The sequence below is a fragment of the Ursus americanus genome, chromosome 9 (genome assembly GCF_024610735.1).
Source record: "Ursus americanus isolate L20-20 chromosome 9, mUrsAme1.1.p, whole genome shotgun sequence".
Taxonomy (NCBI): Eukaryota; Metazoa; Chordata; class Mammalia; order Carnivora; family Ursidae; genus Ursus; species Ursus americanus.
The window spans coordinates 1,683,418-1,708,953 of NC_142135.1; the positions used below are offsets into that span (position 1 = coordinate 1,683,418).

At 62.6% G+C, this 25,536-nt stretch overlaps 1 protein-coding gene across 1 annotated transcript; it reads left to right on the forward strand.

The window, feature by feature from the left end:
- The first annotated feature begins 726 nt into the window (after positions 1-726).
- JRK (Jrk helix-turn-helix protein) lies at positions 727-10,771 on the forward strand. Its single transcript, XM_045803954.2, is given in 3 exon segments — positions 727-799; positions 3,029-4,501; positions 4,503-10,771. Coding segments are annotated over 2 exon segments (1,626 nt in total). The 5' UTR covers positions 727-799; positions 3,029-3,445; the 3' UTR covers positions 5,073-10,771.
- The last annotated feature ends 14,765 nt before the right edge of the window (positions 10,772-25,536 follow it).

The following is a 25,536-nucleotide window of genomic DNA, read 5'->3' on the forward strand; positions in this document are numbered from 1 at the left end:
TTGCCCTCTGCTCCCGTGGTCACGTCGCCTTCCCTGACTGTCCCTCCTCCCTCCCTCTTACTAGACCCGGTGATTACACTGTCCCCCATCCCACCCGATAATCAGGATGACTTCTCCATCTCAAGAATCTTAACTTAATCACATCTGCAAAGCCCCTGTTGCCACCTGAGGTCACATATCCCTAGGTTCTGGGGATGGGGGTGTGGGCGTGGGGGGGCACTCCTCAGCCACCACAGCTGCACTCTGGTCTCCGAAGACCCCCATCCGTCCCGCATGCAAACCACATTCACCCCATCCCAAGGTCCCAGCGGTCTCAACTCATGACCGCATCAGGTCCCGCGCAAGCCTCAGCAGCCCTGAAGCCTCACACGCCAACATCCAAACCCCGCACATCAGGTGTGGATGAGGTGCCAGCTAAGTAAGCGGCCCAGTGGGAAGAAAGCCCCGCGGGCCATTGGCTTTCACTAAGGGGAGGGGTCCCTTCACGGCGCTCCTGCCAACCCTGGCCCGGACTGCAAGAGCCCCGAGTCCTTCAGCACACGGATCCGCTCACACGAGACCTGCGACTGCCGGGCGGGTGCGCCCCGCCGGCAGGTGCACTGGGAGGTGCCCCGCCACCCCCGCGCCGCGGCGCCCGGCTGCCCGCAAGGCCACCGAGAGGCCGAGTCAGTCCTCCGGGCTGCCTAGAGCGTCCAGGAAGTGGCCGGGGGAAGGCGGCCAGGAGCGGACCGGCGGCGGGGAGAGGGGCGGCACTTCCGGCGGCGGCGGCGGCGGCGGCGGCGGCGGCCGCGGTCCGCAGGTGAGTGGGGGCCGGGCCGGGGGACGGGCGTCGCACCGTGTGTGCTCCCCGGGCGGAGGCTCCTCCCGTCCCGGGCTCGCCGCCGCCGGGCTTGGCTGCGCCGCCGCTCGCAGATCCTCGGGGCCCCGCCGGCGGAGAGGGTCGGTCACGGGGTCCCCGCCCCGGGACCTGCCGGACGGGGACTTGCACGGTTTTCCTTTTTTCCTTTCCGGTGTTGCGTTTGCCCCGGGCCGAGCTTCTGCCCCCAGACAGCTTCTGCCCCCCGGGGCCCGGGAAGCAAACGTTCTCAAAACACGCGGCTCGAAAGCCCGCCTCGTCTCCGGGCACCGGGGTTCTTGCAAAGGCCCCGCACCTGCCCTGTGGGCGGAACCGGGCCTTCGCGGGCCTGCTGACGCCCCTCCCCGGACGCCCCCGCCCCGGCGTCCCCCCCTCCCAGCGGGCCGCGCCCCCCGGGACCCACCCCCACCCCCGCCCCGGCGCCCCTCCTCTCTGCGCGCCTGCCCGTCCGCATTCCTTGCCCCTAGAGTCTTCTCCGTGTCCGCCTCAATCTCCAGATCACTTGTTTTCTTTTGTATTTCTCCTTCATGGCCCCCTGCACGCTACTGCTGCTCCGCTTTCTTCTCCTAAATCCTTCAGGCTCTCTTCTCAGGCCCGGGCTTCCCCTCGAAGGGAAAGGGAGCCAGTGTGAAGGGGTGCGCCCTCCTTTCCCTCCTGCCCCATCTCTGTCCCCTCATGGCCTCCCCCCACCGTGTTTGTCTGTCCCTCGGCGCTGGGGGTAAGATGTGTACCTGTGTTCATGTGGCCTCAGTCCCAGTGCTTACATTGAATTCACAAGGCTAGAAACCCCCTTCATTCTCTTGCTGTGTGAGTTGACCTTTTGGTGCTTAAGAAATTGTTTCAGAGTATCAGGATATCTGAATTTCACTTTTAAGAGAAGTTTGTCTCGCAGACGGTACCACAGTGTTTTCAGCTACTGAACGTCATCCTACACACCTTGCAGACACCTGCATGTCAGGGAGAGGAAACATCCAGAACCCTCCTTTTCAGGGGCAGAGCCTGTAGGAGGCCTTTTCCGGCAGTTCCCCCTCCCTCCTCCTTCCCCCCTCTCCCTCCCTGCCTCCTCCTCCTCCTCTTCCTCTGCCTCCTCACTGCTGCGCCTGGTTTGTCCCTCATCTGCTTGCTGCGGTGCTTTCTGAGGGAGGGTCTGCTTTAGGGCGCGTGGTGGCCCTTACTTCCCTCTGCTCCCCGTAGGGCCAAGCAGTAGCTCTTACACCGTCGTGCCCTGTGAGTAGGATGAAGATAGGCTCCCTAAAGGAGCAGCGCGCTCAGCTAGCAGACCAGGAGGCAGACTGGGGCGGGGTGGGGGGGGGGGGAGGACGTGTCCCAAGCTGGCTGGTGAGAGGCCTAGAGTCAGTCTTCGGAGCGCTTGCTACATTTGAATAAATGTCATTTTGCTCGAGTTGTGGTCTCAAAGGGCTACATTTTTATGCTCCACGTATGAGTAGTCGTGTGGCCTAAGCATCCACACACCGTGGGAAGACACAGCCAAAATAAGGGTTTGGGTGGGAGGCGGGTGGGGGGAGTCGCTCAAAGCCCACCTGTGCGTACTGCATGGCTTTCGTTGTGGGACGGGATGACTGGCAGCGAGCTGGCTGTAGCTGCCGCCCAGGCCATCTGCCGTCTCTCCCTGGTGGGAGGGGGCGAGGCGCGGGCGGCCAAGTCATGAAGGAAGCGAGGGGACACGGGCTGTGAGGGAGAAGACAGGACCGTCCCAGCAAACACTGCACTGAGTAGACCAGCAGGGCCGGTCACTTCAGGGCAACAGCCCTTGACTCCTCACAGGCCAGAGGATGTTGGTGTCTTAGCAGGTGAAGCGTGGCGGGAATGTGATTCCTGAGGGATCCAGCAAGGGTGCCTCTGCTCTGCCCCACGAGTCTGCTCAGCGGTGCAGGGAGGGGGCGGGGTGTGTGGGAAAGGGTTAGGAGAGGATGGAGTTGTGTAGCCTGAAGGTGCTGTGATGACCGAGAGGTCGCTGGCAAGGGCCCACGTGCCCAGCTGGGCGGCCTCCCTGACGCTGCGCCACTCAGGCCAGCTCCCAGTGTTGGTCGCCCTACAGCACTGTGGTTTCTGCTGCAGCTTCTCTGCACGCCTGAGGTGGTGAGGGCGTGCTTCCAGGTGGCCCAGGCCCACAGTCCGTGACATTCTTTCTCCCCCTGTTCTGCTTTCCAGTTCCTAAAGCACGGTGTGAGACAGCACCGTGAGCCTGGAGAGGCGTCCCCAGCACAGACAGTACAGCCTCGATTAACCACAAGCCAGCTCCCAGGACCCCTCTACTCTGTGGTCCATGTTTGAAGGGAGGAGTGGCCACCGTCCCCCTCAGAGAAGGCCAGAGGTTCCAACAATGTGGACACATCCAGGGACTGTGTGACACTAGTCATCGCTCCTGCAGAGAGGCCGGGAGGCGGCAATATCACTAGCACGAACGGGGGATCAAAGGAGGAACTGTGGCTCCTGGTGGTTCGGGATCAGTGGAACGGGACAGGCAAGTGAGGGAGCAGAGGAAACGGGGAGGAGAGGCAAGGAGTCTGCCAGGACCCCCCCACGTGTGTCTGCCCCAGCCCCTGGGGACAAGCCCCCCCCCCGCCCATGGCCTCCAAGCAGGCTGCCGGGCGGAGCCCAGGGGAGAAGCGCAAGAGGGTGGTGCTGACCTTGAAGGAGAAGATCGACATCTGCACGCGCCTGGAGAAGGGGGAGAGCAGGAAGGTGCTGATGCAGGAGTACAACGTGGGCATGTCCACCCTGTACGACATCAAGGCCCACAAGGCGCAGCTGCTCCGCTTCTTCGCCAACTCGGACTCCAATAAGGCCCTGGAGCAGCGACGCACCCTGCACACGCCCAAGCTCGAGCACCTGGACCGCGTCCTGTACGAGTGGTTCCTGGGGAAGCGGGCCGAGGGCGTGCCCGTCTCAGGCCCCATGCTCATCGAGAAGGCCAAGGACTTCTATGAACAGATGCAGTTAACAGAGCCCTGCGTGTTTTCTGGCGGGTGGCTCTGGCGTTTTAAGGCCAGACACGGCATTAAGAAGCTGGATGCGTCCAGCGAGAAACAGGTGGCCGACCACCGAGCAGCGGAGCAGTTCTGTGGGTTTTTCCGGAGCCTCACGGCCGAGCACGGCCTGTCCCCCGAGCAGGTTTACAACGCTGACGAGACCGGCCTCTTCTGGCGGCGCCTGCCAGATCCCAGCCTGGAAGGTGGGCCTGTGCCTGGCATGAAGCAGAGCAAGGACAGGCTGACCGTCCTCATGTGCGCCAACGCCACCGGCTCCCACAAGATCAAGCCCTTGGTGATCGGGAAAGGCGGCGGCGCACGGGCCTTTGGGGGCATTCAGCACCTGCCCGTCGCCTACAAGGCCCAGGGTAACGCGTGGGTGGACAAGGAGATTTTTTCTGACTGGTTCCATCATATCTTCGTTCCGTCGGTGAAGGAGCACTTCCGAGCGGCGGGTCTGCCCGAGGACGGCAAAGCCATTCTGCTGCTCGACAACGCCCGCGCCCGCCCGCGGGAGTCCGAGTTGGCCTCCGGGAACATCTTCACTATCTTCCTGCCCGCCAGCGTCACCTCGTTGATTCAGCCCATGGACCAGGGCATCCGGAGAGATTTCATGAGGCACTTCATCAGCCCCCCCGTCCCGCTGCAGGCCTGCCACCCCCCGCTACAGTATGAACGACGCCGTCTTCAACGTAGCCTGCGCCTGGAGCGCTGTGCCCGGCGACGTCTTCAGCCGGGCATGGAGGAAGCTGTGGCCCGCGGTCACGTTCGGCGAGGGCTCGTCTTCCGAGGAAGAGCCAGAGCGCCTCCGGGTGAAGCCTCACCATCAGACTTTCGCGCACATTCTGGAGCTGGGGAGAGAGGCCCCAGCCCACCCTGGCAGCCGGCTTCCCCAGGGCGCGGCCGCTGAGAGGGGCGGGCCGGGATATGCGGGCAGGGGGGCCCCGGCCCTGGCTGCGGGGAACCCGGAGCAGGCCGAGAAGGACGGCGATGAGGCGGCCTGGGAGCAGGCTGCCTTGTCCTTTGACGCCGTGATCCGCTTCGCCGAGGGCCAGCCGTGCTTCACAGAGCAGGAAGTGGGGCAGCTGCGCGCCCTACGCTCCGTGTTCACGAGACAGAGGCAGGTGAAGCGGCGGCGTGTGGCCCTCAGAGCCGTGGTCAAACTCGAGGCCTCCCAGGAGGCCTCCCCTCCGCCTTGCTCCTCCACGGTGGGCGAGCACTGACGTCAGCGCGGCCCTCGCTTGCGGGCCAGGGCTGGTCCAGGAGGTCGGGGCACCCGGTGTGGGCTCTCGGCCCTTGGGACGGCCCATCCCTGTGAGTCCGGTTCATCACGGGCTTACCGTGTTTTCTGTCCTGCCACGTGAATGTGAGCAGCCGCTCCGGCAGGGTCCCCCACACCTGAAGCCAACTGGAGTGTCCCATGGCCAGAAGCCAGGACCCTGCCAGGCAGATTCTGGCCTCGTGTTCACCGGCTGTGTGTGTGGGTGGAGAAGTCTGTCCATCCAGGAGGAGGAAAACCGGCTGTCGGGCCATCAGATGGCAGTACCTGTGGCCACCTGCCGGGGCTAGCATTTCCCCGGCCTACCCCGCCCTCCCCTTGGGGCTCGGTCTGTGGCGTGGCGGCAGTCCCTGTGTCAGGTGGGCGCCCCTGCTTGAGGCTTTATATGTGGTGGGTCATCGTTTGAGCCATGAACTCACTCAGCTGCGCCAGCCTCCTGAAAGTTCCTCCCTGTTGCCAGGAGGTCTCACCCCTTGGGCTGGGACCTAGCATGTGGGGGCCGCACACGGAGTTGGCACAAGCAGGACTGTCTGCCCGGGCCTCTTGTTGCCCCGAGGGGGGCCATGGTGCACTGTGGGCATGTTTAGTGCTCTGGTCCCTAGTCCACTCTGTAGTGTGATGCCTCACGTTCCGCAGGAGTTCGCACTCACGCCTGCATGTTACCGGATTTTCCTGACGCGTTCAGAATTGAATCTTAGGCGCGCACGCACAGCGCGTAAAACAGGCTGTCTACATTTCCAGACGTGTTTGAATTTCTGTGTTCGGCTGTTCACGCCGCAGTACCCCGCGCGGGGACGGGCCGGCTGCACGGCTTGCTTGTGGGAAGACTTGGTGGCGCCTCCAATGGCTCCCGCCGCCTGTAGCTGTGACTGGCCCGGAGCCATGCCTGGCGGCGGCCAGAAACACCACATGCACCCTCCTTGGCGCACGTTGGGGGCTGCGACATTGTATTTTCTTTCACCGCTGCGCCCTCGGGTTCCGGCCTGGCCGCCCAGCCGGCCGGTAGATTTTGTTCCCCTGCCTGCTGGGGCGCCCACCCGCAGTCAAGGGGATGCAGCGCGTGCTTCATGGCCTGTCCTCTGCCGTGTGTGCGTCTTCCCAAGCACGAGGCGACGGTCGTTGCCACGGTGCCACCCTGTGGACGTGCGTGCTTCCTGCTCCAGATGCGCGTGTGAAGATCGGGAACCAAGCGAGGCCGTTGTCAGAGTGTCGCTGTGGAGTCTTTGGGCTGGGCTGCCGTCGTGCCCTTCCCTCCCTGCGCCTGGGTGACATCCGTGCACCTGTGCGGACTCGTGTGGCCCCGTGCTGTTGAATTGCAGCTGCTTGTGGTGTCACGGGACGTGAGGTGTCGGGAGTCCCCGGTGTGCCTGCCCTCACAGCGGTCGTGGCGGTCCGGAGAGGCGGACAGACACCGAGCGGACACCGAGCAGCTGTCCCCGGCAACCTAGCGTGCTTCTCGAGCAGCAGGACTCTGCTGGCTGCGTGCGGCCGGGGGAGGGGCAGGACACGTGGGGCTCCTGGGTCCTCCGTGGAGGCTTTGTCCCGTCAGACCTTAGACCCCAGGCCATGGATTCGCGACCTGCCCCCGTTCTGGCCGATTTGTGGCCAATCAATAAATGCTTGTCACCGGACGGCCTGAGGGGTGTCTGTCCTCAGGGCGCTCCTTCCACAGGCAGCCAGAGCACGGCGCCAGCTTGAACCCTCCTGCTGCTCGGGAGGCCCTGGGGCAGAGCAGGGTCTGCCCCCCCCCCCCCCCCCGTGTGACGGGTCTCCCCCGGAGGCCTCGGGTGGAGCGAGGTGCCCAGGGCTGCAGCCAGCTGTGGGGCCCCACGAGGGTGCTGGCAGAGGCCCAGGGCCCAGCGAGGCCGTCTGCTGAGCTGTGTGGCCCGGCTGCAGGTGTACGCCTCCACCCCGTCCCGCCACGCCACACTCCTGCGCTCCTGCCCGAGACCTCTGCACCCACCTGTCCCCCGAGAGCCCCTCCCAGCCACTTCGCTCGGCTCTTCCTGCCCGGCGCCTCGGGCTCAGGTGGTCAGAATGCTTTCGCCTCAGAATTCTTTTTCCCAAGTAGTTCTGGGTGGAGCCCAACTAGGCTGGCTGTGAAAGCGGAGCCGGGTGGGACCAATCCCCCCTTCCTTCCTCTCCGGTCACCTCGGAGGCACCTTCAGGAGGCCTGGATTGCACGTCTGCCATGAGCACTTGGCCCTGGCGGAAGGGTCCGCGGTACGGTGTCTGGGAGGCTTCTCCATCCCTTTGGGACATTCTCGCACCCCCTCCTGGCTGGTCTTTCCTGGGCCAGAAGGCAGAGCCTTTGGAGGCAGCTCAGGGCCCCTGGAGTCAGAGGTGACCATGCAGGGATGGGGTAGAGGCAGGGGTAGGTGGCCATGCAGGCTGAGCTTTCCCGGGGTGTGCAGGAAGCAGAATTTGGGGCAAACGGGAGCCGCCGCCACTGCCCCCCAGGGCCAGGCTGAGCTGCTGGGGGAAGGCGAGGTCAGAGGCTCCAGCCTCCGCGGGCTTTCCTGGTGTGTGAACGCACGCACGCGTCGTCCCGCAGTCAGCATGGAGCATGGCATGTAGTCGCTGCCCGCCGTGTGCTGGGCGCTGTGCTCGGCCTGAGGCTGGAGGGCGATCAGACCAGGCCCCTGTCCTGCCTCCAGAGAGCTCGGGCTCGCCAACAAGGGCAGGAAGCTGCTGGGGAGGCGGGAACACAGGTGAGGGGTGGAAGGCGGCTCGGGGTGTTAGTGGGTCCACGAGGGCGGGAGAGAGCAGGTGCCTGCCTGCCTCGGCTCCGGCCGGCACGTCCAGGAGGGTGATCAGGGTCGTGCGGGCAGCTCAGCACGTGGAGCCAGGCTCCTCTGCCGCTGGTGACCTGCGGCTCCCATGTCGTGTTTGAAGACGGTTGTCCCCGTTCCCGGTGTCCGCTGCTTCCAGCCCTCAGCCGCAGGAAGCAGACTTCCTCTGAGCGGCCCCTCCGCTGGCACGCGTCACTTTTGCTCCCGTCCTTCGGGCCGGGTCCCAGTCCCACAGGCCCCACCGGCTGCCAGGGTGTCTGGACAGCACGGCTGGAGAAGGGAGTGCGCACACCGGGGAGCCGTCCGGGAAAGCTGGACCGGGTCTTGTGACTCCATCCCTCCTCCACGCTCTCTCCAGCAGCCACGTTCTGGCCTTAGCCCCCTCTGCGAGGACACAGCAGGCAGATGATTCAGGAGGGCCCGGCCTGTGGAGGATGGAGGCAGGCAGCCCGTGGTGGTCTCGGCTCGTGGGGTGGGGGCTCCACACGGAGCCGGCCTTGGACAGCTGGGCGTGCCGCCCCCACCCCCAGAACTGTCCGAGACAAACGGCGTTTGCCCTGCTCCCAGCACCAGCGCTGTGGCTCAGAGGTGTTTTCCAGGGGAGAGGCAGGCTGTGGCCCCATCCCCTTCCCTCCGTGGGAGGACTGACTGCAGCAGCGTGTGCGGTTCAGGGCCGCTCGAGAGAGCGGGCGCTGGGAGAGAACAGCCCATGGGAGGAGTGGTGGCATGCTGAGCTGTAGGCTGGCTGTGGGTCAGGAGGCTCTCAGACAGACACTGATGATCTCAGAAGCTGTTCCAAAGGAGCCACATCTGCTCGGATTAGGCTCTGAAGCCTTTATCCCATGGCGGGACTGGAAAACCCAGAGCAGTCAGCCAACAGGGAGCGGCGCTGAGAGCTGGTGCGGGCCGCGGCGCCGGTGGGCCAGCCCAAGGCTGCAGCCCTGGGAGGCAGCAGAGAGGCCGGGGCAGGGGGCGGCGACAAGCGCTGCCCCCACCCAGCGCAGCGCCAGCACACACAGTAAGCGACAGGATAACAGTCTCACGTCCCGGGGCGGGGGGGGGGGGGCGGTGGTGGCCAGGGTGGTGCACTCCTTGAAGTGATCCGTTTCCCACCCGAACATGCGAAGAAACCGTCAAGTATGGCTCAGACCCCAGGAGAAAAGTAGGTTGCAGAACAGCCAGGCGCTGGATTTAACAGGAGGAGACTTGAACTTGGCCATTTTACACAGGGTCAGAGTAAAGGAGAGCACGGTTAAAGGAGGAAAGGGGAAGCAAAGGGAGAGACAGCGATGGCGTATCACGCAGCGTTAACAGGGAGATGAGAATTAGCACACGCCAGGTACCGAGTGGGGATTCGGAGCTGAACACCATGAGAACTGAAGCGGAGAGCTCCCAAGAGGCTCAGCAGCTGCCGTGAACTGGCAGGAGAAAGAACCAGTGGCCTCGACTGACCCAGAGACCCAGGTGACCAGGCGGTGCAGGGACACCTGGTACGTGCCCCCGGAGCCCCAGGAGGCAGAAAGGAACAGCAAAAATACTCAAACGGTGCCCGAAAAATCGCCACGTTCATCTAGAAAGCAGCAGGCCCGGTGAGCTCCAGCGGGACCGACACCGCAATCCACAGCGTCGGGAACATGGCCCCATCCTGAGAGCACCCGGCAAGGCTGGCAGCCGAGCACGGTCGGGGATGGCGCGGGCCGAGTGCTCAAAGGAAACCCACGGCCAAGACCCCCGCGTCCGCCAAATCTCTGTTTCAGAGTAAACTGAGTGAATGATGTTTCCAGATACACAAGAACAGAACTCGCTGCCGCCGGGCCTGCCTTCCAAGAACGCGAAAGACGTTCTTCAGGCTCCGAGCGAGCGACCCAGGCGGTAAATGACATCCACGCAGAGCCCTGGTAAAGGCGGTTCTGTCCTCAGAGAAGACAGTGTCCACTTGACCTTGGACACATCTGGGGTTAAGGGCACCGACCCCCTGCTGCCCTTTCCTCTGGCAGCTGCTGCCTTTTTTTTTTTTTTTTTTTTTTTAGTGTGTGTGAGATTTATGTATTTTAGAGAGAGAGTATGAGCAGCAGGGGCAGAGAGAATCTCAACAGGCTGTGCATAGCACAGAGCCCGACGCAGGGCTCGATCCCATGACCCTGAGATCACGACCCGAGCCGAGGGCATGAACTGGACGCCCAACCAGCTGGCCACCCACGCGCCCCTGGCAGCTTCTTAAAAAGGCCTACCGTTCCATAAAGCCATCATCCTGGGTGCGTCATGTTTCCAGATGTGCTATGTGCCACGGCCACGCGAGGAGAAGGGTCTCCAGTGGGAAGTGAGCGCGTACACATCTGAAGTACGTTCTGGTCAGCCTGAGAGCAACCACTCCGGAGCTCACCCAAAAATAGTGAACAAGTCTGTTAGAGAAATTAAAGTGCTACGTTAGAAGAACTTCGTGTAAAAGCCGCAAGTGAACGGAGCGACAGAAAGACGCGGGACCCTCGGCACGCAGACCGGCCTCGCCTCCCTGGTCCTTGCTGAGCTTGGCAGTGTGGTCGCCATTGCACAGAGCAGGGGTCAAGGCCCTGAGCCGATCTGCACCACAGCCAAGGTCCTGCTGCAGCCCTGGACCTCAGCTCCTCCTGCAGAGCCGGGAGCAGCTAGAGTGACCGAGCGGCCCCTCGAGCCGGGGCCGCGCTCCTGGCCTGAAGGGCCGGCGCTGCTGTGGCCACCGCCCACCCTGGCTGCCGCGAGCACTCGGAGCTGGCCGGGAGCTGGGAAGGACACGGTGCTCACCACTGCCATTTCAGGCCACACGGGACTAATAGGCATACGAAATTATTAAAAATTGACCTTTTCCAGTAAACTTGCCTTAGAGAACTTGCTTTGTATTTTGGTGCTGAAGAAGCATATTTCGTGGGCTGGCGGGAAACAGGCTGCTCCTCCGCAGGCCCCCACACAGGGCAGCGTGTGCTTCCCACGCCCTCTGCCCGCAGGGCCCAGACGGCCTCCAGGCCCCCTGCCCCCCCCCCCCCCCGGTCTTCACTTCCGTGTCCATGGACACCAGCCCCACACCACCCAGAGCGCTGTCCTCGTTGCTTCCTGGCTGCTTCTGGTGCTCGGGCAGCTGGGGCAAGGTGAGAGGCGGTGGCCTCAGGTCCCAGGGAGGCCCGGGAAGGGAGCTCCAGAGGTGAGGGGCAGGGGCAGGGTGGGGTGGCTCTCCATGGTGGACTCAGGAGGCGCGGGCTGCCTCCTCCCCCAAACCCAGTCCATGCTCTCCAGCCTGATGGTGGGTGTGTGGCTTGCTCGAGACCTGGGACCCTTGGCGTCTATATCCGTAGCCATCTGTCTACACTGGGGAGCTCGGGGAGGTTGGGACAGGCTTTTCCTTACCGGACCTCGCACTTGTCTGGCACAGAGAAATGTTCAGGAAGGCAGGGGCAGGGCAGCAATTCTTGCAACCGAAAGAGATCTGCTAAAGCCCAGCGCTGGCTTCCGTGGCTGGGAGCCACGGCACAGAACGTGCAGCTCTGGCCATCCAGTCAAGGCTGCGCACGCATCCCACACTTCAGTCCCAGAGACCCACAGGGAGGCAGGAGGGAGAAGGAGCTGAACCAAGTTAGGGCTCCAGCTAAATGCTTGTCGGAGAAGCAGGGGCAGCGTCACTCCACCAGAGCCAGCGTGGCCTTGGGAGCCAGCAGGAGCCCAGGACAGTCTCGTGTGTGGAAAGGTGGCTCTCCCAGTGCCATTCAGGGCCCTTACTCATTTACCCAGCCTTTATTGGGGCTTTTCATGTCCCGGGGGCTGCCTGGCTTGTGGGACAGAGGTGACCAGGATGAATGCAGCCCGAGAGAGGTAGCCCTCAAGCCACGAAGTGCAAGGTTGGGGTTGCAGGAAAGGCCTGGGGGAACTGAGAAGGCTTCATGGAGGTGGTGAGCTTGGAAGTGGGCCTGGGAGGGTGCATAGGAGTTCTCTGGCTGAAATTGGGAGCAGGCCTTGCCTGCAGACTAGGCTCAGGGAGACCGGCAGGGCAGGAGCAGCCCCCAGGTAGGGTGGCCACCCAGGAGGACAGACAGGACACTTGAGACCCGGCAGGTGGGGTCATGGTGATGTGAGAGGGTGGTCCCTGGGCTGCCTCCCGCCCAGCCCTTCCCCTCACTGCTCTGGCATCCATCCGGGCTCCCTCCTAGCCTGTCCCCGTCAGGGAGCCCATCAGGGCCCCCACTGAGGTGCTGCAGCTCCAGGGAGCTCCTGGCTGAGGTGGTGATCCAGGACTGAGATCCTCCAGTCAACACCAGGGACTTCGAGAGAGGCAGAATCGCGGGAGAGTTTGGATGGCCTGTGCCCTGGGGACCTGAGTGGACTGGGTCTTAGGGACTGGAGGAATGTCGGATGGACGAGAGGGAGCCGGCCTGGAGGGCTAGGGCCTCGGGATTCTGACCCCGGGACTGGCTGCGGTGTTTCCCGTGCCAACAGATGCAGGGTCCCCATGTGGATGTGAGTCACCAGGGTCGGACACCAGCACACAGAGGTCACCAGGCTGTGACCTGGGAGCAGCCCCACAGTAGGGCAGTGGCCTGGGCCCGGCCAGTGAGCTCAGCACCTGCTCGGCCATGGGGGCTGAGGGACCTGCGATGAACAGAGTCTTCTCTGCTCCTTAGACTTGGTTGGAAGTACGAATGGGTCTGCTGCCTGCCAGACGCCCTCCAGTGTGGACAGGTGATGGGCTGCGGGCTCCAGGGGAGGAGTGAAGGGGGGTTGGCCCCGGCTTGTTGTCATTCGTCAAGAGGCTGCCCCACTGAGGCCAGTTCCCTGGTTTGGGCAGCTGCCAGGTGGGCCTGGCCCTGTTGCAGGCCTGGCTGTGTCTGCCCGCTGCTTTCCTGGGTAAGCACGTCCCTGGCCAGCCCCTACAGCTGGAGGAGCTCCCCTCAGCCTTGGGGGCTTCTGGCTCTGCACTGTCCATCTGGGCCCTGCTGGGCTGGGTTGGGGGACCCAAAGGGGACCCTGTGTCCTGGTTGGCTTGGGCTGGTCCTGGTCCCGGTGGGCACCTGCGGTCTGGGTACAATCATTAATAGCATCCCCTCACTCTCCAGGGTCTGGGTCTGGACAGTGCATCTCATGGGACACGCTGCTGAGGTCCATGCGTCACACGATGCCCCAGCCCCTGATGCCACAGAAGCTCGCCTTCCTGGCCCGTGTGTCGGGGACCATTGTCCCAAGGTCCACCTTGAAATGTGGACTGTGACCTCGCTGCGCTGGGGGGGCCTGGAGGCCCACAAGGTGGAGACTCTCCCCTAAGGGATGGGCTTCCAGCAGGGAGCAAGGAGCAGGAGGGAGGCTGTCACCCAGGTGGGGTGTGGCACCTGCCCCATGGGGTTGGAGTCGGAGTGGAGGGGAGTGTGGACCAGGCGGCCTTGACCTTGGGAGCCAGAGGCCTGCAGAAGCTACAGACGGCCCCTGACCTCTAGGCTGGGCTGCAGACCTTCCCCCCCCCCCCAACCCCGGGCTTGTTGGGCTTACTGCTCCAGTCAGTGGGACCCCGTAGGGATGGAGCCTTCAGTGGCCTCTCCGGGCCCCCGACAGCCTGCGCGTCCTGACGGATCCCTGACGGATGCCTCCGAGGCCTCTTGACGGGGACCTGGACATGGACGGAAGGCACTAGAGCCTGGGCTGGTCCCTAAGCAGGGGCCAGCCTGTACCCTGAGGAGGGGAGCTCCGCTGGGCCACCATCTGTGGCCAGTGTGTTGGGGCCAGGGTGCGCCCGCACGGAGGGACCACCCATGCCCTCACACGGCCTTCCAGTCTCCCAGTCGGCTGCGGTACGGCCCACGGCGGGCTTCTCCCCAGCAGAGTCCCTGCCTGCCCCCGCTCTGGCTTCTCCTCCTGGGGTCCCAGCCTGCAGCCTGCGGTGGGACGGCCGTGCCAAATCAGACCCACTCTCGCCTGGTCCTTGTTGGCTGGCACTGTTCCTTCTCCGCCCACTTCTCTGTCAGCCATGTGCTCCCTCCACTGTGGGTCCCAGAGGCCCTGCTGCTGCGAGGCAAGGGAGGGGGTCCTGGCTGGACCGGGGGACACACGTGTGCAGAGACACGCAGCCTGTGGGGGGCTCTGGCCTCCCCGGCAGGACTCCAGGGGGGGCTGCGGCAGCTTGGCCCCCTGCGGCCGGCCGGTGGGAGGAGGTGCCGGAACTGGGCCCGGGTTGTCTGGTGGGGGAGGCCCTGGCCCGGGCGGGTGTGGGAGGGGGTGGGTCCCTGTGGCTGCCTCGTGTTCCTCTGGCAGGCCCTCCATAGCACGCTTTCTCTTCCTGCTTGAATAAGTCATTTTGCCCCTTTTCGTGGGGCAATCATTTTAATAAAGTGCGTTTTTGGTGTGAGCCCAGAGTGCAAGACTTCCTCCCAGCTCGGGAACGTGCCTGTGGCCAGCACCTCTAACGAGGGCATCCATGAATCTCCTTACTTGTGGCTCCAAAAATGAGGCCATGGGCTGTCACGGTGCCTCATTCTTTAATTAAATAGATATTAAAACAACAGAGAGGGGCCAGGGCAGGGGAGGTGTCAGAGGGAGGGCAGCTTCTGGGAGGGAGGAGCCCAGGGCTGAGGAGAACGTGCCAGGGGTCTGGCAGGGCCCTGGCAGCCGCTGACCCTCTGGCCACCCTGGGTGGGGCCAGCCGCCACTCTGCGGACCCGGCTAGCCTCTCCGTCCTGCTGAGGGCCGCCCCCAGCACTCACTCCTGCAACGGGAGAGCCCACGGCAGGCCGCGGGCTTGACTGCAGCCCCACCCGTCCTTCGTGCAGGATGCTGCCCTGCGAGGAGACCCACGTCCCCCGCTTCCCAAGGACAGAGGATTAAATGCGCGTGCGCACTTGCTTTACTGCGGCGGAAACAATTAAGTCAATAGAACAGCCCTTCTGTTTATTGAATTCAAGGTGTTCACAATTAATTGACTTGTCTTCTCCAGCTTGCTGTCTGCCGGGTAATGAACGCATCGCGGGCCTCTGTCTCGCTAGTATTTACGTTTTCTGTCCTCGCTCCGAGCGCCATCTGGGCAGCCCTGGTGATCCTTGGAGTCATAGAGAGGGGGTGGGGGGCCGAGTAGGGGCCCTGAGCTGGGATATGTGTACCACTGTTTCGGGGACAGGCATGTGACCCTTCGGTCTCAAGTCCTCCTTGGAGGCCCCAGTGAGGCCTGGGGGGTGGGGGTGGCCCTGCCAGGGGCCGAGCTTGGGACTCTCCGTGCGTGCCAGGGCACTTAATGCCACAGAGCGTCTGGAGTGGAGGAAAGTTCTAGAGATGCTGGTGATGGGTGCACAACATTGTGGATGTGATCAGTGCCACGATGGTGAAAATGGTGTGTCTGTTTTGCCACGATAAACACAGAGTTATAAGAAATGGACATAAGGGCCTGGTGGCCAGGACTCTGGGCTTGAGGGTACAGACGAGCCACAGCAGATAGCTGGGGCCACCAAGAGGCCAGCACCAGTAGGCTGCCGGGAGGACAGGCGCCCAGGGCTGGGGGCACCTGGGGACTGCAGCCTGAGGAAGAAGTGCAGGGTGTGGGGAGACACGCCCCAGACCGTCCCTCTCGCCCCGCCTCCCTGTGCTCTTCAGCAACCCAGCCCCCAGCGCACAGGGGCACGAGCCCAGGAAACACCATGGCTGAGCTTGCAGGGGGGACTGGCCAGAGGGGCCGTGGGGCTGGCGCAGTGGGGAAGCACTGGGGGTCTTTTTTTCCATCCTTCCATCAGCAAACGTTTACTGAACACCTACTGTGGGCAACGTAGGCCCAGGGAAACAGAGAGGCTGAGAGGTCAGACACCCCTCCTGCCCTGCCTCTGAGAGCAGAAAGAGGCCCCGAGGGTCAGGGCTCTGGGGCTGTGTCCTCTGCCCGACCACGCTCCGGTGGGGTGAGCCTGGGGGACTGGGCTGGGGTGAGTGAGCCTGGAGTGAGCCCTGGGAAGCCATCCAGGCCTGCTCACCTCTGCCCACCATCCCTGTGTTGTCCCTTTCGTTACATTTATGGAGCCCCACTGTGTGCGGATTTCACTGTGCACGGCAGCAGGCCCGCACGGCACTGGACTCCTGGGCCGGAGGGAGACGGTCAAGGAGAGAGGCCTTGGTTATCCATCGTGTGTTTGCTGTGAGCCTAGGAGGGTGAGGGGCAGCTCCAAGGAGGGCCGGGATCATCAGGAGTGAGGACCGGGCTGCTCAGGGACATGGTGCTCAAGAATGTGGCCTAGGTCTTGCCCAGCTTTCTTGGGTTTGTGCCTGGGTGTTTTGAGGCCTCGGCCTGAGAGATCTCCCTGTGCAGCCAAGAGCACACAGCCTTCGCCGTCATAGACCTGGCTCTCAGTCTCAGCCATGCCAGTATGTGACCCTGGACAGGGCACCCTCCACCCTTGAGAACTGTCTTCCTCTTGGACATCTGTGAAGTCAAGTCAGCCACAGAGCTGGTACTCACCTCGGTTTAGCAAATGGTCACTCCCTCATTCATTCATTCACTTCAGGCCCTCATTCATTCACTCACCCATTAACCCACCCATCCATCACCTAATTATCCACACACCCTTCCATCTACTTAACCTAACCACTCACTCACCCAGCTACCCATGCATTAACTCGCTTAACCACCCATCCACCCAAGCACCCACCCAACCATCCCATCCACCCACCCATCCATCCACACATCCATCCATCGTCCATCCATCCATCCACCGTCCACCCATCCATCCACACATCCATCCATCGTCCATCCATCCATCCACCGTCCATCCATCCATCCATCCATCAATGTATTCATGCACCCTTCTACTCATCTATCCATCCATCCATTCAACATCCATCCATCCATCCATCCATCCACCCACCATCCATCCATCCACTGTCCATCCATCCACACATCCATCCATCGTCCATCCATCATCCACCGTCCATCCATCCATCCATCCATCCACCATCCATCCATCCATCCATCCATCCACTATCCATCCACCGTCCATCCATCCATCCATCCACCATCCATCCATCCATCCATCCATCCACTATCCATCCACCGTCCATCCATCCATCCATCCATCCATCCATCCATCCATCCATCCACCATCCATTCAACATCCATCCATCCACCATCCATCCATCCATCCATCCATCCATCCATCCATCCACTATCCATCCACCGTCCATCCATCCATCCATCCATCCATCCATCCATCCACCATCCATTCAACATCCATCCATCCACCATCCATCCATCCATCCATCCATCCACTGTCCATCCATCCACCCACCCATCCACCCATCCATCAATGTATTCATGCACCCTTCTACTCATCCATCCATCCATCTGTCTGTCCATCCACCCCTCTCACTCTCACAGAGCAGTCTGCTGTGATATTGTTTCCCACTGGAGCTTACTGCGTTAGGTCTCCCTTACCCCTGGGGACAACTTTCCTGTACTTAGAACAAGAGTTCACAACTTGTTCTTTATCAATCACCTCCCAGATTCACAATCCTCTTGTAGGTGTTCCCACCTTAGAGATGGGAGCAGAGGCCCAGAGAGAAAGGGCAAATCGCTGGCGGGCTACATATGAGACCAGCTGAGACACTGGCTTCTTCTCAAGCGCGCTCGGCCTTCTTGAGTGTCCTCCACCTGGACTTGTATTTGCTCCCGATGGTGCCAGGCTGTGCTGGGCCCTAGAAGCCCTCATCTTGCTACCTCCTGTGGATGAGCGTGTTCTCACCCCTTTACTGGTGGGGAGCCTGAGGCCAGAGGAGCTGAGTTCCCTGTGTCCACTCAACCAGGCACCCACTGGGAGCAGGGGCAGCCCTTCAGCTTCCTAAGTCATGTCCGTGGCTGGCCCACTGCCCTTGAAAGTCACCCGAGCCACCAAGAGACCAAGCCCCAGAAAATCTCAGGGATGGAGAAAAAGCTCTGGAGCCTTGGGGTGGGAGCAGGACTTGTCGTCGGGAATCCATTCGTGCCACCACTGCACGGCCGGTCACCACCCCACTTCTTCCCATAGAGCAGTTTACTGCCTCAGACAGCCCAGGAGTTTCCAGAGGCCAGCTTTTCTCCTGGTATTCGTGACTAAGCCACAGTGAGGGGCTTGACCTGGCTCTGTTCCCTGAATTAGGTGTCCCTGACCCCAGGCCCAGATGGGAAATAAAAACATCCATCAGTAGCTCCCAGCCTCCAATGACCGTGGCAACGTGGGCAGAAGGGACGTGGCAGGACCACCGTGGGCAAGTAGAGGGTGCCCCATTCCAACCAGAGGTGCCTGGGCCCATGCTCCAGCCTTGTCCAGTGGGCCCTAGGGCTTCCTGGTCCAGTGGCCTTTTCTTGTGACAGGTGTAGAAGTGCTATGGGCAAGGGCTCACAGTGCCACCCTGAGAGGTCCCCTCATCTAGAGTCACCACAGGAACACTGGGGCTTCTCTGGGGGTCTCCACTGCCCCCTTGGCTTGGTTCTCTGGTCCCCCCATCCCCTTTCTGGTTCATCGCATTGTCCTCAGGGGCTTTGTGCCTACCACGTGCCAGTCCTGGGCACTGGGGACACTTGAGGGGTCCTGACCCGAGGGGGTGACAAACACGTCACCAACCAATCCCAGAACATTCAACAACCTTAGGACCTGGCACGGCGACGTGCACGGCATGCATCATGGAGGGCTCTCTGGAAGAGGCCAGCAGCCAGCGGCAAGGAGGGATGGGCAGTCTAGGTGGGGCTGCAGCATAGGCAGCTGCAGCAGGCTCTTCGAGGCCAGGCGATAGAGGACAAGGGGTCCACAGACAAGGGGCACGTATGTGCAGGGACACAAGCAGGGGGACAGCACCCCCTTGTCCACGCTCTGCAGCAGCTTCTGGAACCGCACCCTCCTGCCTGTGTCCTAGGCTGTTGGACTCCGGACACCGGGACACTAGTGCTCCTAGGTGCTTTTTTTCTTTCTTTCTTTCTTTTTTAAAGATTTATGTATTTATTTGAGAGAAAGAGAGAGTGAAAAATCCTCGAGCAGAGTGCGGAGCCCGACGCGGGGCTCGATCCCACGACCCTGAGATCAAGACCTGAGACGAAATCGAGTGGGACACTTAACCAGCTGACCCACCCCCGGCGACCTCAGGCTCTCCCGGGGACAGCGTGCACGGTGCGTAGGTCTCCCTCCGCCCACCCTGAGCCTGCCAGCCTCTGCTCTCTGGGCGGGGGACACGGCAGGCCCTGCGGCCACCGGTCACAATCTTCTTTGCCTTATTTGAGGTCCAGGCCACTTAGTCGTGGGGACCTTAAGCCTAAGACAGTGAGCAGGCAGGACCCCTGGGCCTTGTAGGCCAGCCTTGCAGACTGCTGGCGACCCTTGGCTCCTCCCTGCAGCCCGGCCCCGCGCCGCTGGCCCCCACCTCGGCGCCCCCGCCCCTGAGCAGCCCACGCATAGAGAAGAGGGGACTGTGCCCTGGGAGGGACCTCTGAGAGCACCCAGGGGAGAAGGACCAGGAGGAGGAGGATAATGGGCAGAAAGTAGACAGAGATGGGAGTTTACTATTGTGTTTGCTGCAGGGTCTGAAACAGTGCCTGGCACACGAGAGCTGCTCAGAGATTCCAGCCTGCCTCCTGCAGCCGCCTGCTCTCTGTCTGCCTCGCCCTCAGCCTCCCCCTTGACAGAGGAAGGGGTGCCCAGGCTCCTGCCGGCCCCTCTGGTCCTGGGCCCACCTGCAGGGATATTCAGCTCAGGTGACAGGAAGCCCAGGGGAGAAGGCCAGCCTCCGCATCTTGGACCTCTAATCCACAGAGAAAAGAAGGGGACGGTCAACCTGGACCATGGCCCCGCCACCCTCCCCAGCCCTGGCTCCCCCTCCCCCATCCCACAAAGGCTAGAGCACATCCTCCTCTACCCTGGAATACGTTCCCTCCCCCCAGCCCACGGGCCTTCTCGGCTGGACCTTCTTGGCTGGACCTTGCTGCTAACCTTTGGCCTCTCTTCTGATGTTCCCTGCCTCCCCTCCTTCCAGGGCTCCTTCCTTCTGTTTCTCAAACATGGCAAAGCTTATTCCTGCCTCAGGGCCTTTGCATGTGCTTTCCTCTCAGCCTGAGTCCATTAAGGTCTATCTGCGGGGGCCTCCCTGGCCACCCCACTATGGTGGGTCTTGGGCTTTTGGCACCTGCTGGTGACAGGTGTCCTGGCGTGGGCGTCTGTCTCACAGTGCCAGCACAGAAGGCTGTCTCCTGGCTGACCCTCAAGGTCCCAAAGCAAGGGTGGCCGGCCAAGAACCAACCCACGCAATGCAGGGCCGCGTTCACTCTCGACTGGAGAAACCACCCATAAAACAAGTATTCTGTAGTCAGCTGGGGGACGCTGAGCAGGGTGGGGCCTTAGGTCCTAGCAGGACAGCGCAAGTTACTGGAGTCATAAGTAATGTCTGCTTCTATTCCCGAAAGGCTTTGTTTCACAGACACTTACCAAAGGATTTACAGGCAAAAGGACGCGGGGTATGGGGTTTGCTGGAAGACGCGCCAGGAGAAAGGGGAGAACGAAGGGGAAATGGGGAATGTTGGGAAGGGCAGGGTGACAAGGGGGCGCGGGCTCTTACACCATCCGCCCGTGCCCCTGAATGCTGATTGCTCTGGGGGAGGGGGGCTTTCACAGGGGCCTGAGGAGGGTCCCCCCCCCAGAGCCTCCAGGCTGAGCCCGTGCCTTTGCTCAGCAGAGCTCCCCCAGCCCTGGCACACAGGGGCACTGTTCTGCGGCGCCCAAGGCAGACAGCGGGCACCCCTACAGTCCGGGGGGGTGGGGGGAGGGGCTCTGCGATGTGGCGGCTTGATGTGCCTTCCTTGGCAGCACGAAGACCTCTTGCCACTGAAGAGGAGGTCCCAGTAGACCCCCCAGGGGGTGAGCCAGCCACTGCTGGTGGTTACTGCTTATGGGTCACTTCTGTCCCTTTGGACAGCACAGGGACCAGCACAGGGATGGCAGGGGTGGTCCCTTCCCCAAAGGGGGAAGGAGGGAGGGGAGGAAGCGACGGAGGGAAGGAGGGAGGCTGGGCCCTCAGCTACAGACAGGCAGGGCCATGGGGGCCCGTGCAATGGACGTGGCCCCCACGTGTAGGGCTTTGTGACATCCTGTCCCTCTGCAGCCTCCTGACCCTCCTCCCCCAGCTCCATGCTAACACGTCCCTCCTGTGCACGGACACAGCCTTGCACCACCTCCCTGACAGAGCTCCCCCCACGCCCCTCAGGAACAGGGGGACAGAGATTGCCCGAGGTCACACAGGTCTAGAGGGCAGCTCCACCCAGGGACTCTGGGTCAGGAGCCCTCTCTGCTTGGGAGAAGGCCAGACGTCTCCAGGGTCCCTGCCTGAGACCGTGGAGCCTGGAAAGTCTGTTCTGCCCACTCAGGGCCCATACGGGGAGACCGAGGCCGGCAATGGGGACGGTGGCCTGGGCCTCCATCTGGCTGCGGTTCATGGCAGGGGCTCCAGGGCGCTGCTGAACTGTGGCTGCGTCTGCCACCTCTCTGGTTCCAACTAGACCTTCTGGGTACACGGGCCTTTGGAGGTAGAGAAGGCCAGTCCAGGAAGGTGGAGTGTGGACTATGCCCACCACCGCCCCATTTCACGGGGGTCCCTAGGCGCCGCTCCCCAACCACTGACCTCCCCCCGTGTGATGCCCAGCCAATGCGTCTACCTCCCTGGACCCTGGGCAGGAAGGGACTGTCGGGCACGGCCCAAAGGACAGGCTGGAGCTCCCGGGCCCAGTGGGGCAGATGCGCAGCCCTCTGGCAGGGTCAGCCCACCACCCCGTAACTGGGCCAGGGGGCAAGCCAGAGGCACAGCAGGGTGGGGGCCCTGGGGCTGCCCCTGTCTGGGCTTGATGGGCTCCCCCCCCCCCCCAGAGACGAGGCTGTAAGATGTGATTATCGCTCCTCTGTTGCAGCCTCTCGGGGACAGCCTCCAGCCTGGGCACAAGACGCATGTGAGTGTGGACGCTGGGCGCCTTGGGCACCACGCAGACCCTCACGACCACGGGCTCGCTTTGCTCTCTCTGGACTGCACAGTGCCCTCTGCTGGACGCATGAGGGAGTATGCGTAGCTCTAGCCCCTCGTCGCGGAAGGAGCTGGAAGGTTCCACTCAGCCCGGGGTCTCCTGTGCCTGGCCTGGGCGGGCAGGTGCGTGTCGGGGCGGCTGAGAGATGCGGTGAAAGCCAGGCCTCCCCTCCCAACCCCCAGGGCCACTCCTTTCCCAAGCCAGTACCTACCTCTTCCCCCATCCCTTCCATGACCTCCTCTCCCCTCCCACCTCCACTGTGTACCGCCCACGGTCAGCCCAGGGCCCTGTCATTGCCCAGAACACTGCAGCCTCCAGTCTCCCCACCTCCTCCCAGCTCCTTCTACCCCAGGGAGACCCCAGTGTCCAAGCAGGAGCCCCATGAGGCCCCAGAGCGTCTCAGGGCTTAGGCCAGGCTGATTCTTCTGGACAACCCTGCATGCCCAGGACAGGTGTGTGCTCCATAAATGCAGGAAAAATACACGGAAGCCACAAATGCAGCTGAGGCGGGCACACCTCGGGTGCCCTAGCGGATGGACAGGTATGGACCGATCGGGGCGAGCACTGGTGCCCAATAACAATTCCTCCCGGCAGCCAGGACAGTGGGATCATACCCAGCCTGGACCCCAGACTATGCTCCAAACCCAGGCACAGCACTGAGCCCTGATTCCAACCACACCCTGAGCCCTGGTCCCGGTCACACTCTGAGCCCTGACCCTGGTCACACGCTGAGCCCTGACCCTGGTCACACGCTGAGCCCTGACCCTGGTCTCAGGCTGATCCTTGAAGGTAGTCACAAGCTGCGTTCTCACTTTAGTCCCTGTATTTTCTCTGCTCCTAAAGAGGACAAGACCAGGGAGCCTGGAGCCCCTGTGTGTGTGTTTTAACCTGGAGAAGCCAAGAGCCTGTGCTGACCTCCTGCCTCCTCCCCACGTGTGACTCAGTGCTCTCCCTGGTTGAAACACTCCCCCTGCACCGCCTCTGTCACAGCTCGAGCTTGGAGTGAGGTTCCAGGTGCTCTGGGTGACAGCAGCGGTTCCGGGTGTGGGGGCAGACGAGTGGTCATGGAGCTGACTCACTGAAGAGCTGGGGGAGTGTCGGTGTCAGAGCCTGGCTCCCCACACGTTCAGACGGCAGCTATCCAGGCGGCTCCTGGGGGAGTGACCAGGGCTGTGCTTTGCTGCAGAACGGGGCACGTCCAGGTCGCACAGTGGGCAGGGGCCTGCAGGGACCAGAGCTGAGACCCCTCTGTGCCAGGCTCTACCCTCAGTGGCTATCGGTCTTTGGGGCCTAGTGACCACTTGCCCTGCCTTTCCCCCGCATCTAACAGGGTCTTGGGCTCTGGCCCTTCCCAGTCACCAGCTGAAGTCAGAGGCCTTTTGATGCAAAAGTCAAAGGGTTGTAGGTCCCAGGGTGAGGGTGAGCCTAGAGAGCTAGCGGGGGTCCCTGAAGGGGCAGGGAACTCCTTTCTCTTGGCACCTATCTCACCTGACCCCATGCTCACTGGGACACAGCTCCCCCCTGACGAGGCCTGTAGATGGGCACTGGCTGAGCCCAGGGGCTGGGGGTTTACAGAAAAGAGCCTGAGAAAGCTTCTCAGAGGGGACACTGGGAAGGCAAAAGAGCCCTGTGAGAGCAAAAGGTCAGTGTCCAGGGAGGAAGGGGGCCATCGTCCAGGAGGGGCCCAGATCCCTTCGGAAGTGTTCTCTCTCTGATTCTCCCCGTTTCCTCCCCACCATAAGCAGCCCGCTGGGCGGCCGGACCGATAACCGGTGAGAAGCCAGAGCCTCCTGCCAGCCACCACACGCAAGAACTCAGGAGCAGACGCGTCCTGGGTCCGTCCCTCAGGTGCTGCCGGCAGCCAGGCTAGCAGGGCGCTGCGCAGAGCCCGCGGGGGCCCAGGCCCTCCAGCTGCTGCCCCGGGGACGCCGAGAGAGAACGAGGGTGGCTGCTTGGAGCTGCTGAGCTCGGGGCAGCTCGGGCACTGCAGACCTCAGTCACATGCCCCATCCCTTGGGCCCACCCAGACCCCTGCACTTGGGCGGCACCCCGCCCAGCTTCTGTGAGTGCCGGCTGGGAACAATTCACAAGGCCCCTTCTGCTGGAGAGCGGCCTTGGTCGGGGAGGGACCCCCTCTAGGCAGGTGGAGGCCACTGACTGGTGTGGGATGAAAGGTGGGCGGACGGGCTCCTGGGAGCCACGGTCACCCTTTGGCGCTCCACTGGGGTTGCTGGAGCCGGACATGAGCTGTGTACAAGCCCTTCCTCAGCTCTGCCCCCTACCCCGTCCTGCCTCTGCGGAGAGCCCCCCTCAGTGAACCACTGAACAGATGTTCTCATGGTAGGTCCTACTTCTGGGAAGCTGCTGGAGGCCACGGCCACCGTCAGCGATCCCAAGAGGCTGGCCCTTCACGGACAAGCCCCTGGGTGATGGGAGGCCACCCCCTGGAATACCGTTGGGAGTCAGCTCTTCCCGCACTTCTCACAGCTATGCACACGGTCAAGTCTATTCTGCCCAGGGCTTGGCTGGATGCCCCCTCACTCACAGGGGAGTAGGGGACAGGTGGCATCCAGCCAGGCCCTGAATGGATGGCCAACATGCTTGAAGACCCTGGTTCAGCCTCCTTTTTCTGCTGGGGCTGGGCCAGGCCTTTCTGGGGAGGGGCTCAGAGAGAGAGAGAGAGAGCGAACACGGGGAGCTGGAGGCGGGAGCTTTGTCTCCCAACCTGGATTGCAGCTGGGTGCCAGGGCTCAGTGACATCTCTGCGGTGATTCAGCAAATAACCACCCCCAGGGCCCCTCTGTGCTGGCAGCCTCCCTGCGTAGGGAGCATAGATGCCAGCACAGGGCTGAGCCTGCCGTTCTGGGTGCTGGAGCTGGTCTGGCGGAGCAGGGTAGCACTGCGCGAGTGGTGTCAGGCCAGGCAGAAGCGTGCTCGGGCTGATGGGGCTCTGCCCACCTGGGGGCACCTGGCAGACCTCAGTCCTTCCTGCGAGGCGGCTGAGGTCATCCCTGACCAGCTTGGCCTCCCCGAGATCCCCGTTCTTGTGCATCTGCCCTCCCCAGAGCTGAGCCATCAGAATCCCCGGACCTCTGCAGCCCTTGGCATTCCCACCATGGGCGCGAGCCCCCTGCGAACAAGCCCAGATGCCTCCAGAGCAGATGTGATGAGTCCCTGTGCACCACTGACACCCCGACACCCTGTGTGGCCACAGCAAGTCAGTAACACCGAGTGGCTGAATACGACAGGTGGATCAATGGGAGGCTCTTTGACACACAAAGGAGGAGTGCAGCAGAGTCAACCTGTGGCTGGGGGCAGGGCAGAGGAGCTCGCACGCTCTGTGCACCTCACACCTCCGAAGTCTGGGGCTCCTTGCACGGCCTCTTGATCCTTGTCTGCACGGAGGGGAAGGGCTCTGTGGGACCGACGCTCCCAGGCCCACAGAGCTGCCCTTGCTCAGCCACATTCACCACCCACCCACTCCTTAGTAGCTGCTCCAGGCTCTGTGCCTAGGACCCCAGAAGACCAATGGTTCCTCCTCCGGTCCCTGAAGCCCTGATGCACACTTTTAGAGCCCACCACGGGCTGTGCCCCAGAGGTCTGCA